Source organism: Sinocyclocheilus rhinocerous, unplaced genomic scaffold (assembly GCF_001515625.1).
Source record: "Sinocyclocheilus rhinocerous isolate Xijiao unplaced genomic scaffold, SAMN03320098_v1.1 scaffold1035, whole genome shotgun sequence".
Taxonomy (NCBI): domain Eukaryota; kingdom Metazoa; phylum Chordata; class Actinopteri; order Cypriniformes; family Cyprinidae; genus Sinocyclocheilus; species Sinocyclocheilus rhinocerous.
In genome coordinates, this window is record NW_015628318.1 from 173,549 (window position 1) to 187,783 (window position 14,235).

General features: G+C 37.8%; 1 protein-coding gene across 1 annotated transcript in view; it reads right to left on the reverse strand.

Moving 5' to 3' along the window:
* Window positions 1-10,082: 10,082 nt before the first annotated feature.
* The window catches only part of moxd1 (monooxygenase, DBH-like 1), a 20,117-nt gene continuing 15,964 nt past the window's right edge, over window positions 10,083-14,235 (reverse strand). The window contains exons 11-12 of the mRNA XM_016548877.1: window positions 10,828-10,996; window positions 10,083-10,645 (exon numbers count right to left, since the gene is read on the reverse strand). Coding sequence (XP_016404363.1) covers window positions 10,484-10,645; window positions 10,828-10,996 — 331 coding nt within the window. The 3' untranslated portion in view covers window positions 10,083-10,483. The remainder of the gene's footprint in view (window positions 10,646-10,827; window positions 10,997-14,235) is intronic.

Below are 14,235 nucleotides of genomic sequence, written 5' to 3' on the forward strand. Positions count from 1 at the left end.
TTTACTGTGTGGTCAGTGAACGGTTACAAAGAGCCCCTGTGTCTGTGAGGGTGGTGAAACGGGGCCTTACGAACATTCCAGCGGACATAAGAAGGCTTCTCTCTCTACGGCCGTTCGAGCGGCTGTTTTCGTAAGCTACTTTAGAATGTTTGCGCAACTGCTGTTGACCACTTTATTAAAAATATCTTTTGATGCTGAAGCTATGTCCAGCAGTGGAGTCGGCTCAAACTGGTTTGAGAGGAGAAACAACGCTTTGTGGCGAATGAACGAAGCATCCGTAAATAGGCCCGGTTCACAACTACGGTTTGGGCTCAGGGAGCATGTTTGCCCAGGATGTAAGTGAGACGTACAGTATTCGCACACACTCACCTGTCGAATTCACGCATAATGCCACCTCACTTCCTCTGACACGCAATTGTGATCTCTCTAGCCCGTCTGCATTTCTGTTAAACTGGACGGAGGTAAGAGAGATGGAAAACAACCACAAAACGGAAACAGAGTAGCCTGCGTGAGTTTGGAGGCGTTACATGACGAAAGTAACAGTATGCTGTGAGTCAATAAATGCTATGCTGTGGGGGAATCTGTGTGGGTGAGTGTGAGAGAGTGTGTCCATCTGGGAACCATGAATATGTGTTATTAGAACAGGGCTCTTTGGAAAGCTCAGGGGTCAGAAAGCAGCTTTAGTGTCTGATTTTACTGACTTTTAGATTTTTTTATATATATTTTTTTAAATTTAAATTTATTGCACATTTTCATTAAAAAAAGAACTTCATTTCACTGGATTGTTTGCCTTTTTATTTGGAACTTGATGGATGCAGACCGAAACTGTATGAATGATAAGTTATATGAATATAGTGTTATCAGTACAGATTTGCTACCAGACATGTCACAACAAATGACACGCACTAAGCGGTGCTGTATTAATGGGATTTTCGTTTAGAATAAGATGTTGTGCTTAATAAGAGGCATCTGATATGTGTGAGATGGACATAGAAAACAACTTCTTTCTGACTAGCTTCAGTGTAGTCAGGTTGACCTTTGACCTCTGATCCCTTAGTCTGTCCGTTATTCTCCATATAACTACCCATACAGACCTAGACACAGGACGTAACTGAAGGAATAGAATAGTATAGAATAGAATAGAAAGGAAGGTTAAGTTGTTTAAAACACAACAAACTCTCACAGAAATATTTGCCTAATTTCTATGAGATGCGTGTGTTCTAAAATCAGCTCAAAATATCAAACATGTTTGATCTCTTCTGACTGGAAGGAATCATAGTCTAAGGCTAGAAATCTGTGCCCATCATACACCTCACGATTTTCAGAAATCTGTCAACTCTGACTGCCCAAAACCTGCAGACTGGCTTTGACTTTCAGTAACTAACGTTGACTCCTCGAGACTACAAACTAGGGCAAAAATCTGTGAATCTTTTGCGCTACGGGTGTCCCGAGTTCGAATCCCAACTAAAGGCCATTTCGCGATCCTGCCCCCTATCATTCTCCCACTTTGCTTCCTGTCAGCTCTGTTCTTTCCTATCATAATAAAGGTAAAAATGCCTAAAAAGAAATCTTACAGAAAACAAACTGAGTGTGGAATCATGGGAGTTGTCGTCTTCATCCCCACAGCCGATGCAATCCGACGGGACTCGGGCAGAAATCATGTTCATGGATGAGCTAATGATTTATTAACGTAGTAGAATGAAGCAGGGTGAGGTGTTTTTAGACTTAAATTTCAGTTTCTTTCTCACAGAAAGCTATTGTATGGCTTCAAAGACAGAATAGTGCACACGTATAAACTTCTTTTATTATTTGCCTTTTTTGCCATTCTTTTTGAAACTTGATTTCCTCTGGTCCCCATCCACTTTTATTGTATGCATGAAAGCAGCACTGACAGTTTACAAACCTTCTCCTTTTGTGTTCCATGGATGAAATAAAGTATATGGAACAAAATCAGAGTGAGCAAATGATGACAGCAATTTCATTTTTGGCTGAACTGTCTTTTTAAAGCATATTTCTAGTCAAGGCAGTGCTGTGTCTGGCCTAATGTTAGAGGCAGTTCTTGCCATGATGGAGAACAGGAAAAGGAAAAGTGGTATTTGTTAATATTGCCCTAAGGCGCTGAACTCAGGGCCCAGCTCTCAGTGGGATTCAGGAATCAAAGACAAATGAAACTGGGCATGAGTTCTGCTCTCAAGTCCACAATGAAAAGGAAAAAAAAAAAACCCATATATTATTTATATTGTATATTATTATTATTTTGCTGTTTTATTTTTTCAGTTTTATTTAGTATTATTTATATACTGCAATAGCAAAACTGGATGTACTGCATTAAAAATAATAAAGAATGATAATATAAACGCTCTGTATTTTGAGTTTCCACCATGCGATTTTAACAACAAACAGTGTCTGCTGACATGGTAACATGGGCCATAATGGTTTACTCTGGCAAAGTTGATGTCACTCATTTGGCAGGGTGGACCTGATTTACATCATTCATTTCTATCCATTTTTCTGTTTGCTTTGACGCAATATGCTGTGATTTCTTCTGGCACTATGTGGTGAAGTCCAGCCAGCTGAACATGAAATACACGAGTCATTTAACTCCCTAATCCAAGATAAATTCCAATGCTGAGTCCTCCAAATAAGATACAATAAAACGATGCCATCCAACATGTTTTTTCTGGACAGACCCCCGGCCAGAAGGGAAAAGGACAGGTGAAAGGAAATGTTTGCCATTCAGTCGTGTGCGTCACTAGCGTTGGCACATCAAATGTTCCACATTCCTTGCAGACCTGAGAGGAATCCTGACCATCCCGAGGCCAGGTTGCCAGTCTCAAAATCACTGTGGAGTATACTAACCCTCGTCCTAAACTTAACTCAAAGGTCTCATCCTTCAAGTACCAAGGCTTGAGGCCTGAGGCAAGATGTGAACTGTATTTTTTACAGAGCTAAAATATGCCCTTTCATGAGCAAACACACAGCATCTGCACACATGGAGCTGCTACAACACGGACAACGCGATCGCTCCAAAGTAAAGTTTGCATTCCGTGGAGGTTTTGATGAATTTGACAGAATGTGTTGTGGAGGAGCCCCTTGAATCCGCCCGTAAACGAATGCTAGCTGGAACCTTTTTATTGGGCAGTAGAGGAATGTACGTTTCAAACTAGAGTTGTAGCTTTTTGGTTTGCAGTTATTTCCTTTCCCTCCGGATAAAGATAAATACAGAAATGTATTTCCCGTGGGCTGGCACAGTGTAAAAATATGGCTGGCAGAACACTCTGGCACATTTGGCCCAGCTCTCAGTGGGATTCAGGAATCAAAGACAAATGAAACTGGGCATGAGTTCTGCTTTCAAGTCCACAATGAAAAGGAAAAAAAAAACCCCATATATTATTTATATTGTATATTATTATTATTTTGCTGTTTTATTTTTTCAGTTTTATTTAGTATTATTTATATACTGCAATAGCAAAACTGGATGTACTGCATTAAAAATAATAAAGAATGATAATATAAAACTTAAATTATTTTAACGCAATACAGATAAAATGGTTTGGACACATTTAAATGGATAGTTCTGTCATTAATTACCCACCCTCATGTCGTTCCAAACCCCAAAGACTTTCGTTCATCTTCAGAACACAAATTAAGATATTTTTGATGAAATCTGAGAGCTTTCTGACCCTCCATAGACAGCAACGCAACTACCACGTTCAAGGCCCAGAAACATACTAAGGACATTGGTAAAATAGTCACATGTGACATCAATGGTTCAACCATAATTTTGCGACGCTAAGAGAATAATTTTTTGTTTATTGTGCTTCACAATAGTTATATGGAGAATAACAGACAGACTAAGGGATCAGAGGTCAAAGGTCAACCTGACTACACTGAAGCCAGTCAGAAGGAAGTTGTTTTCTATGTCCATCTCACACATATCAGATGCCTCTTATTAAGCACAACATCTTATTCTAAACAAAAATCCCATTAATACAGCACCGCTTAGTGTGAGTCATTTTTTGTGACATGTCTGGTAGCAAATCTGTACTGATAACACTATATTCATACCACTTATCATTCATACTGTTTCGGATGGCATCCATCAAGTTCCAAATAAAAAGGAAATAAAATATCAAAAATTTGTGTTTTGAAGATGAGCAAATGTCTTATGGGGTTTGGAAAGACATGAGGGTGAGTAATTATGACAGAATTTTAATTTTTGGGTGAACTATCCTTAAGTTAGCTAGTCTAGGGAAACTAGATTAACCAGCTAATTAGGCTGGTTTAAGGTGTTTTTTTCTCTCTCTCAACAGGACCATTTACTGGAAAACAGTAAAAGTTTGGTTTTAGGTCTATAGAGGAATATTTAGGTCAGCGTGCTCCCAGACTACAGTACTCTGGGTACATTCTAAACGCTGACCTCAAACTCCTAATGAGGAAACCAAGATTGGGAGACAAACAGTGGGTTTTACCTCAGCGACAGTAGTTTGGAGCATGTGCAGTGCCTCAAAGCTCCTCATTCCAAAGTCATATAATATTTATATAAATCTAATTGTGTGTTATAAGCTTCTGAGGATGTTGAATGAATATGACATCTATTTTAAGCAAACAGTCTTAGTCATTTGTCGTTCTGGGATGAATTCCAGTAATGCTTCGACTATTTTGTAACATAGTTGAACCTTAAAGTGACATAGAGAATATTTTTATCTGGTTATAATGAGTTTCAGCGACATGAATTACTGGCAGAATAAAAAAGTGCATGAGCGGGGACAGAATGTACTAAAGGAGCAGATGGGATTTGCCATTTACAAGAGTACTTTAGCAAAGGACTTTTAATGGAACAAAAACATTACTTTAAATGACGCAGATGTTACAAGCAAACTAATAAAAGGCAGACTTTGTGCATATGTCAGAAAACCATTGAACAATCTTTCAATATTTAAATCAACTTGCTATTAGTACTAACATGTTTTTTGGACATGTGCCATTTAAGATAGCAATAAAAAAAAATAGAATAGTACTATTTATATACCATTGTATTCAAATGTTACAATGTCTTATGGGGTTTGGAAAGACATGAGGGTGAGTAATTATGACAGAATTTTAATTTTTGGGTGAACTATCCTTAAGTTAGCTAGTTTAGGGAAACTAGATTAACCAGCTAATTAGGCTGGTTTAAGGTCTTTTTTCTCTCTCTCAACAGGACCATTTACTGGAAAACAGTAAAAGTTTGGTTTTAGGTCTATAGAGGAATATTTAGGTCAGCGTGCTCCCAGACTACAGTACTCTGGGTACATTCTAAACGCTGACCTCAAACTCCTAATGAGGAAACCAAGATTGGGAGACAAACAGTGGGTTTTACCTCAGCGACAGTAGTTTGGAGCATGTGCAGTGCCTCAAAGCTCCTCATTCCAAAGTCATATAATATTTATATAAATCTAATTGTGTGTTATAAGCTTCTGAGGATGTTGAATGAATATGACATCTATTTTAAGCAAACAGTCTTAGTCATTTGTCGTTCTGGGATGAATTCCAGTAATGCTTCGACTATTTTGTAACATAGTTGAACCTTAAAGTGACATAGAGAATATTTTTATCTGGTTATAATGAGTTTCAGCGACATGAATTACTGGCAGAATAAAAAAGTGCATGAGCGGGGACAGAATGTACTAAAGGAGCAGATGGGATTTGCCATTTACAAGAGTACTTTAGCAAAGGACTTTTAATGGAACAAAAACATTACTTTAAATGACGCAGATGTTACAAGCAAACTAATAAAAGGCAGACTTTGTGCATATGTCAGAAAACCATTGAACAATCTTTCAATATTTAAATCAACTTGCTATTAGTACTAACATGTTTTTTGGACATGTGCCATTTAAGATAGCAATAAAAAAAAATAGAATAGTACTATTTATATACCATTGTATTCAAATGTTACACCAACATACTTAAACAATATCATGGTAAATGTCCAAACCATGGTATCATGTCCAAAAAACACAGTGGAACCTTTTTTTATATTAAGAAAGTATCATGTCAATATAGGTTTATACATAAAACATACTAGAAACATGAGGCTGTAAACACTAGTAAACACTTTTAACTATTCTCCAAATCAGACGAGAACGTCTCTGTGTTTAGAGATCACTGTTACTGAAAGGAACCAGTAAGTAATTTCCATCCCTGGCAAACACTGCCCTCTGCTGGCTATTATGGGAATGAGCAAACACTGCCCTCTGCTGGCTATTATGGGAATGATCTGAAATACCGTGAAGCAACACAAAATGCCCCAAAATCTCACGTCAGGTTTTCAGTCGTTTACATAATTAAAAATATTAAGAATTTATCAATAATAACGTCAACAACATTAATGTTACAAAATGTTTTCAAGCCAAACAGTTGGCAGGACATGCATTTTTAAAACCATAGAGGTCAGCAAAGTTTTATATAAAATTATTTTATATATATATATATATATATATTTACCTTAGTCAAAATGGAAACAAAACCAACAGGAAGTTGTCTTGGCAGTACAGGATGTGTTAGCTTTCTCGTTACCCTGCCATATTCTCAACTGTCTGTGATGTTCCATTACAAGAATCTAAACTTCAGTTAAAGTTCAGCACAAACTGTTAGACTACTAGACTCCCAAACATGAATTTTTCAAGTCTCTCTACTTTATATAACCCAGTTCAGGCCACAATACAAACAATATCCCAACCACAAATACTGTACATATTAAAAAAAATCCTGTCTTTTAATCCTTGTTTCTTTACATTAGTTGAGATTTTGGACACCGTCTAAGCATCTGTGGTTCCTGTGATATGGCTAAACTGATGAATATCGGTTTTCCCACACCAAAGCCTGGAAAGTCTCAGTCACAAAAACTCTTTTCACGGCTCCAGCCTCAACTGTCTGTGATGTTCCATTACAAGAATCTAAACCTCAGTTAAAAGTTCAGCTCAGACTGTTAGACTCCCAAACATGACTTCTTCAACTAATCCTCTCTACTTTATATAACTCAGTTTAGGCCACAGTACAAACAATAACTCAACCACAAATACTGTACATGTTTAAAAATTCAGTCTTTTAATTCTTGTTTCTTTACATTAGTTGAGATTTTGGACACCATCTAAGCATCTGTGGTTCCTGTGATATGGCTAAACTGATGAATATCGGTTTTCCCACACCAAAGCCTGGAAAGTCTCAGTCACAAAAACTCTTTTCACGGCTCCAGCTGACAAGAATAAGAAGTGTAGTCCCAAACCAAAGGCTATTGTACTTGTATTACATCAGTGACTTCCTCTCCTAAACTCTGCTATGACCGCAACCTCCTATAGCAGGCCGTTAACTATTAAGACCCATGATGCCTGGCTGCTGTTTCCCATATGCCTAAACACACCAACATAAAAGGCATGAGGTATAAAAGACATTCTTTGGAAGAGAAAGAAAAAGAAGTGAGATCATACTTCCTCTCCCTCCCTCTTTCATTCTCAGGTTGTCAATTGTGGTACAGTCATCTTTTCAACACAACTAGCCCTTCATTAGAGCCATCATGGGCTAAGCTGGAAACAGTAAACAAATAACAAATCTTACCGCTCTTGAAGAACATCTTGGGGCTGGTTGGAAAGAGTTAGGAATGAGAGACTGAGGGAAGGACACCGGTCTGTGGCATTCTCGAGCACACATTGGCACATTTTTGCTGTGTTGGTGTGTGTGAGAGTGAGAGAGCCTGGAGGCCTTAACAAGAGATGTTCCGTGCTGTACCAGGGACTCCCAGGCGGTAACAGTGGGCTTACAGTACCCCGCTGTAACACTGGATAAATCTACTGCGAGCCTTCAGAACAATCACATCCCTTCAGCTTCAACTTCACCATCTCAAATACAGTGGAGATGAAATTAGAGAACAATCTATAAATACTTGACAATCTATAAATACTAAATACTCAATTTTCATGGCTCCAAATTTGAAGGAGTATCAACTGTAGGTATACCACTGTTCTACTAATGTTCAACAAAATTTACAAGGCTTTTCAACAAAAACCTTTATTTTGTGTAAAACACAGTGATCAAAGTTAACAGTAACCGCTGTAGCATAGAAGATTACAATTAAAATTTTGGAGGGTTACAGCTGTCAGATATTAGTAGGAAGTGTAGAGGACCTTGCTTTGAATGACTTCAGCACATCTGCAGCTGCAGGACATCACTAGTTTCTCACACAGCTCTAGTGTGATCTTAGTCCACTCTTCTACTCTCTTCCACAGTTCAGTGACTGTAGTAGGTTTCTTAACCATAACTTTGTTACCAATGATTTTCCAGAGAATTTCAGTTGGGTTTAGATCAGGACACTGGCCCGACCATTTCATTATTTCAATGTTTTCTGCTTCAAGGAACTGCTTTACCCATTCTGCAGTGTGACAGGAGTATTGTCTTACATGATAATTGCTGGCTGATTGGGAGATGCTTGCAGCGAAAAAACTGCATGTTGCTGAAGGAGTTTCTGATAAACATTTGCATTCACCCTGACATGAAGGTGTATAAGAGACCCAACCCCTGCTGAAGAAAACATCTCCCAAAGCATGACAATTTCTCCTCCATCTTTCCCCAGTTTGACGACGAACATAATGTTTGCCATCAGACCCAAATAAATTAAACTTGCTCTCATCACTAATGTGAACCTTGGACCAGTTCTCCTCTCTCCACACAACATTCTCCTCAGTAAAGGCTTGGTCACTGCAGAGTGGGCTCTCAGTTTAAATTCTCTTAAACGTGCTGAGACAGATCCGTACCCTGTTCATCGCTGAACTGGCAAGCAATTCCAGCTGCAGTGTTGAACCAATTCCCCATTGAGAGTCTCCAAATTGTGCTGTCTTCTCATTCATTTTTCTTACATAGACGACCAGCCTTATTGGGGAATTTGAATGAATTGGTGTCATTGTAAACCTGCAATATTCGAGAAATCACAGATTTGGAATGACAAACTTCTCTTGCAGTGGCTGAAAGGGTCATCCCTTTGGCCTTCATCTAGAGTCTGGACCACCTCCTGTTGCAGGATTTCTGTCACCATGGCCCGCCATCTTACAATCTCAGTGAAAATTAAAGGAATGCTATAGGGTTTGTCATAATTAAGGAAATTTGCAACAGGTGCCAGATTAACACCAATAATTTGTAGGTATCTGTAAGTGTTCTCTAATTTTGATCAGTTCTTTTTAAAATATTTCATTAAGGTTTTTTATACTGTGCTTCAGAATACAATTAATTTATGAAACATGCCCTTCTGCTCCTGTTAGGATAACTTCAAATAGGACTAAGCAATGACCTTGAAATTTAGGAAATTGTAGGTTGTTTTCTAATTTTGATCTCCACTTTAACTGTGAAATACATCCTAACTAGTTCTAGTCTTGAAGAAGAGCCTGTTTAAGACATTCAACATTCGTAAAATGTTCTCCTTTTTTTATTATATGAAAGAATAATTTTCATTTTCGGATGAACAAAACCTTAAAAGCAAACAAGCAACTAAACTAAATTAAATAATGCGAAGAAACACTAAACATGTTTACCTAACATACATGTGTAATATAAAATGCCATTACTATTTTCATTAAAAACTCCTGCTACAAATACAGTAATAAGTCTCTAAATATTTACAAGGAATAAAAATGTATTGCTTAAAAAGACATAGACAGCATATAAAATGTAATGGTTTTGAATATAATGCCAGCATTCCTTTATGAAACACATATTTAGCTTATAATGAGAGGAACACAATTCGCAGAGCTCTGGGCTGAATGCATTTGCATGTGTTAGACAGTGACTTTTTAAAAGCATTTTTCACTTTTTTTTTTTACTTTTAATAAAACTACCAGTGCGACTTAGAGGAATGTATTGAAAAATTTACACCACTTCTGGGGAAGACTGCATGACAGTGCTCATAAAGAAGTTTTGACTGTTTTTGTTCGTAAAATGAAAGTCAATGGGGTACAACACAACAGTGGAACTCATTGACTTTAAATGAATATACAAAAATAAACACCAATACAATTTTTTTGGTGTTCCACAGAATAATGCCATACAGAACTGGAATGACATGAGAATGAGTAAATTATGACAAAATGTTAATTTTTGGGTGGACTATCCCTTTAACCCACAAGACATAAATTGTGGTGTACTGGAGTGTGACAGTCTATTTCAAACATGTGGTGAGATTATCAAGATTTACAACTATGGTGAGGCATTTGTTAGAGAAGGCTGTCAAGACCGCAGTATCTGCTAACCAAGGATATTCCACGTGAAGCATGCATGCTGCCTACATCCTACATGAATACAGCACAGTTGTGATCAGTGTTAGTGATCAAATTGATTTAGGCTAAGTAAGAGTGATGTAAATCTTGAGCATCACTGTTTCTGGGAAACACTAGGCCTGATGGGAACCTGCTGTATGTATGTTTATGAGTGGGCGTGGAGGCTGAGATTACAGACATTAGAGGTGTAAGCAGGTCTGTAGAATGAGCAAAAGACATGCAGTGAGGAGCAGAGCGAGGGAGCGTCCACACTGAATCTCTGAGACATTCCTACAGGCCACGACAGCAGCCGACGTCTGCTCTGACTTCAGCTCTGGAGGAGAGATGATCACCCCTTGCATCTAATAGAGTGAGAAAGAAGAACTTGAATCAGCTTTCTGATGTGGATAAGCTACATTACAGTTCAAACATTTGAGGTCAGTAAGAAATCTGTCATGCTCACCAAGGATGCATTTATTCGCATATGCATGTATAGAAAATAAAAGAATATGGTACAGACCCCTGTGTAATCAAAATCACTCACCGACCACTCATCTTGGCCGATCTTGGAGCAGCGAACGTTCATGGAGAGTTTGCGTACAATGTCGTTGAATGCTTTCCCTCTCTTCCTTGTCCACTTGTATTTGTCCATGGCCTCCGTGAAGGAGAGGTTGCTGTATTTCTTAGGACTCTTAATCACAAAGGGCCAAGTTCTTCAAAGAGCAAAAGAGATAATTTGATACATTTACTTAATATCACAACCTTACTTGCAAAGTGATAGATTTCGATAGAGTTTTCTATACTGGAGCTTTCAAGCTTCAAAAAGGATGCAAAGCACCCGAAAAGTACCATAAAATGTGTTTATATAGTTCTTTTAAATTCAGAGACACTTTTGTCCGTATTACTCTTTTGAATTTTGAATTTAAATGATAGAAATTAACAATTTTTACTGAAAGATCTATCTGTCTTATTGGTTTGTTCATGAAAGAAGTGTTGTCTGATCATTTTAAATTGATTGATCTGTTAAAATAAATTAATTAATAATTTTATTAAATTAATAACTGATTTTAATGGACACTTTGAACCACTTTTATGATACTTTTCAGATGCTTTTGTATACTGGAAGCTTTTTAGATTTTTTTTAAAGGGGTCATATGATGCTGCTAAAAAGAACATTATTTTGTGTATTTGGTGTAATGTAGTGTAAATGAGTAAATAATCTGGAATAGTAAATAAAGGTAATAATTAATCTTTCTAGCTTTTCTGCTACTTAGATAACTTACACTTCATCTGTGAAAAAAAATTAAAAATATATAGATATAATTAAAAAAATGTATTTGGTACCATTTACTGCATTCCCCACAGCGTATATGATGGTTTGAGTGTCATTAATTTACTGACTGATCAAAGATACTCCTGAGGCAACTATATCTGCTTAATGAGCTTTATATGCGCGTGTGTGTGTGTGTGAGTGTGTGTGGTGATCGAAAGACAGAGGGCGCTTGGGGCAGAGCTTTGAAACTAAATCTGTTTAGAGTTGCCAGGTCTATCCCCTTAAAATCCCCCTTATTCCAGCATCTGAGCACAATACTGCTCTGAGCCTCAGGGGGTGGAATAAACACACTCCACCAGCAGGGCTCTTCAGATGTTCCTCATTTATAGATGTACACACACACCCACGTCCATCCAAAACACACACATTCACCCGCTCACACGCAAAATCACAAACAAACATGTGCGGACATAACAAACCACACATATCTCTTTCTCTATACAAAGCAGTGAAAGGAATCTGTACAAAACATCAGCGGCTCAGCAGACGCCCACAGAACCGATGAGTCGCAGCTGCTTTGAGACATGAACCTCCCTTAAAACTCGTACAGTATATCTTTAGATTTATACTGTGGCTGCGATAACATTTCAAAGAGCTAGTTCTGCCTAAAACTAGCCAAGACGTATTTATCTTTCTAGATGACTGTTGTAGAACCACCATGTTTGAATGTGTTGCTAACATAATGGGTTATACAACAGTGGTGTTATAATGACGACAGATGTCATGTTTAGCGCAACTAAAATTCCTGAAACGTGAAAGGAGAGATGTCTTTGAGATTGATGGATTTATTTAGTTTGATCTCAAATTGTAAGAGGGATGAACAAGATTTGATCCCATGTGTCTGAGGGCCTTGTGGCTTGTGGTTTCAGAGTGTCTTTCTTTTTTTTTTTTTTTTAGCTCTCTTAGAATGAGACAAACACATTTTACATTGACCATTCCAGATGTTGCTGTGGGTCGGACAAACAATTTGTACTTTCTGATGGGAGCAAGATGGCACATCTTCTTGTAAAGCTCTTGTGCTGACATTTGGATAAGTGAAAACATTTATCCTCATTTGATCATCTAATCATCCAGTGAGCCATCAATCAATTGCTGTTAAGCTATTATGGGTCTATGATAGTGACGCTGGCCTTATGTGAACTAGGCTGTCAATGGAAGGTCTCCCATTTCACAGTACTGTCTCAAATTGGTTTCATTTAAATGAACTTTTCGTACTTGAACTTTCTTTCCATTGTTTTACTTCTTCCATTGTTTCTGTTTTCTTTTGTTTCATAACCTACTGTATGTCCCACAGTTCTCTTTTTTTATATGTTTGTAGCTTTCTGCTTATTTCTGTACCTCCTTTTGTCCTTTCAAATTAAATTTTAAAGGAGCTGTAAGTGATGTTAGCTGTTCTGGAACTTAGACTAAAGCTGGGAGTATCCAGCTTAACCTAAGAGCGGTACAAAAACAGTCCGTTATACTGCTTGATATTGCAAACTGTATTTGTTATATTATTTTCATTCATCATCATAATATTAAACAAACTCATATGTAGCGCAAATAGCTTTATGGTTTACTAGACTCAAAAGTCGGGCCATGTGTGTACTGTGATGATGGCGAAATTCACATCACACCTATTTCTCTCCAGAAGTTATGACCAATAAAATTGCCTTTGTACACATTTAACCTAAAGTTGTGGAGATCTCTTAACCCTCTCACACAATCGCTGGTAAACAGGGTCATCTATTGTTGTTGCCGTCTCCATTAGTTTGTTGTTGTCATTCCATCTCACCTGTTTCTTTTTTTAGACTGTGAAACAATAGCCTGGGAAAGTGTTGCCACCTTGTGGACCAACTAATTAGTGCAAAAAAGGCACATGTGTGAGTCCTTTGATTTGCTAAACAAAAAAGAAAATCAAATTTTTGCAGTTTACAGAGTCTCAGGCATAGAGACATATCTGATATTTCAGGATGCTTAATACAGTCATTGGGATATTTTTGGACTGATGTTGCATTAAATCACTTACAGTACCTTTAACATGAACATAATATAAAATTGGGTATATACAGGGATGTTCATAATAATGAGATAAAACAATGAAATCATACTACAGTGCCATGTACGTATTCATCATTATGAGGCTAATATGCAGTGGTGTATAAAGTACCTGAAAGCCATACTCAAGTAAAAGTACAGATATCTTACCAGAAAATTACTTTGGTAGAAGTTGAAGTAACCGTTTAGAATATTACTTGAGTAAAAGTCTTAGGGTGCTTTCACACCTGGCCCGTTGTTTCGGAACCTGGTGCGTTTCCCCCCTTAGCTCGGTTCGTTTGGGCATATGTGAACACGGCAATCGCGCCCGGATCCGCGCCAAAACAATCGGTCCGAGATCGCCTGAACGAGGTGGTCTCGGCTCGATTGAAAACGAACTCTGGAGCGGTTCGGTTGTAGTGAGAAAGCAATCTGATCTAACGGACCAACGAAGCAGGCTATATCACAATGTATAATGGGTAATTACGTAAGTTCCGTGAAAAGCATTAGCTTTGTTGTTTTGCTAATACCTCAAAATGAACCTGTGAATGTCTGTGGGTGAGCACGTCTTTGCCATTCAAAAATCAAAGCGCACTTTTTTAT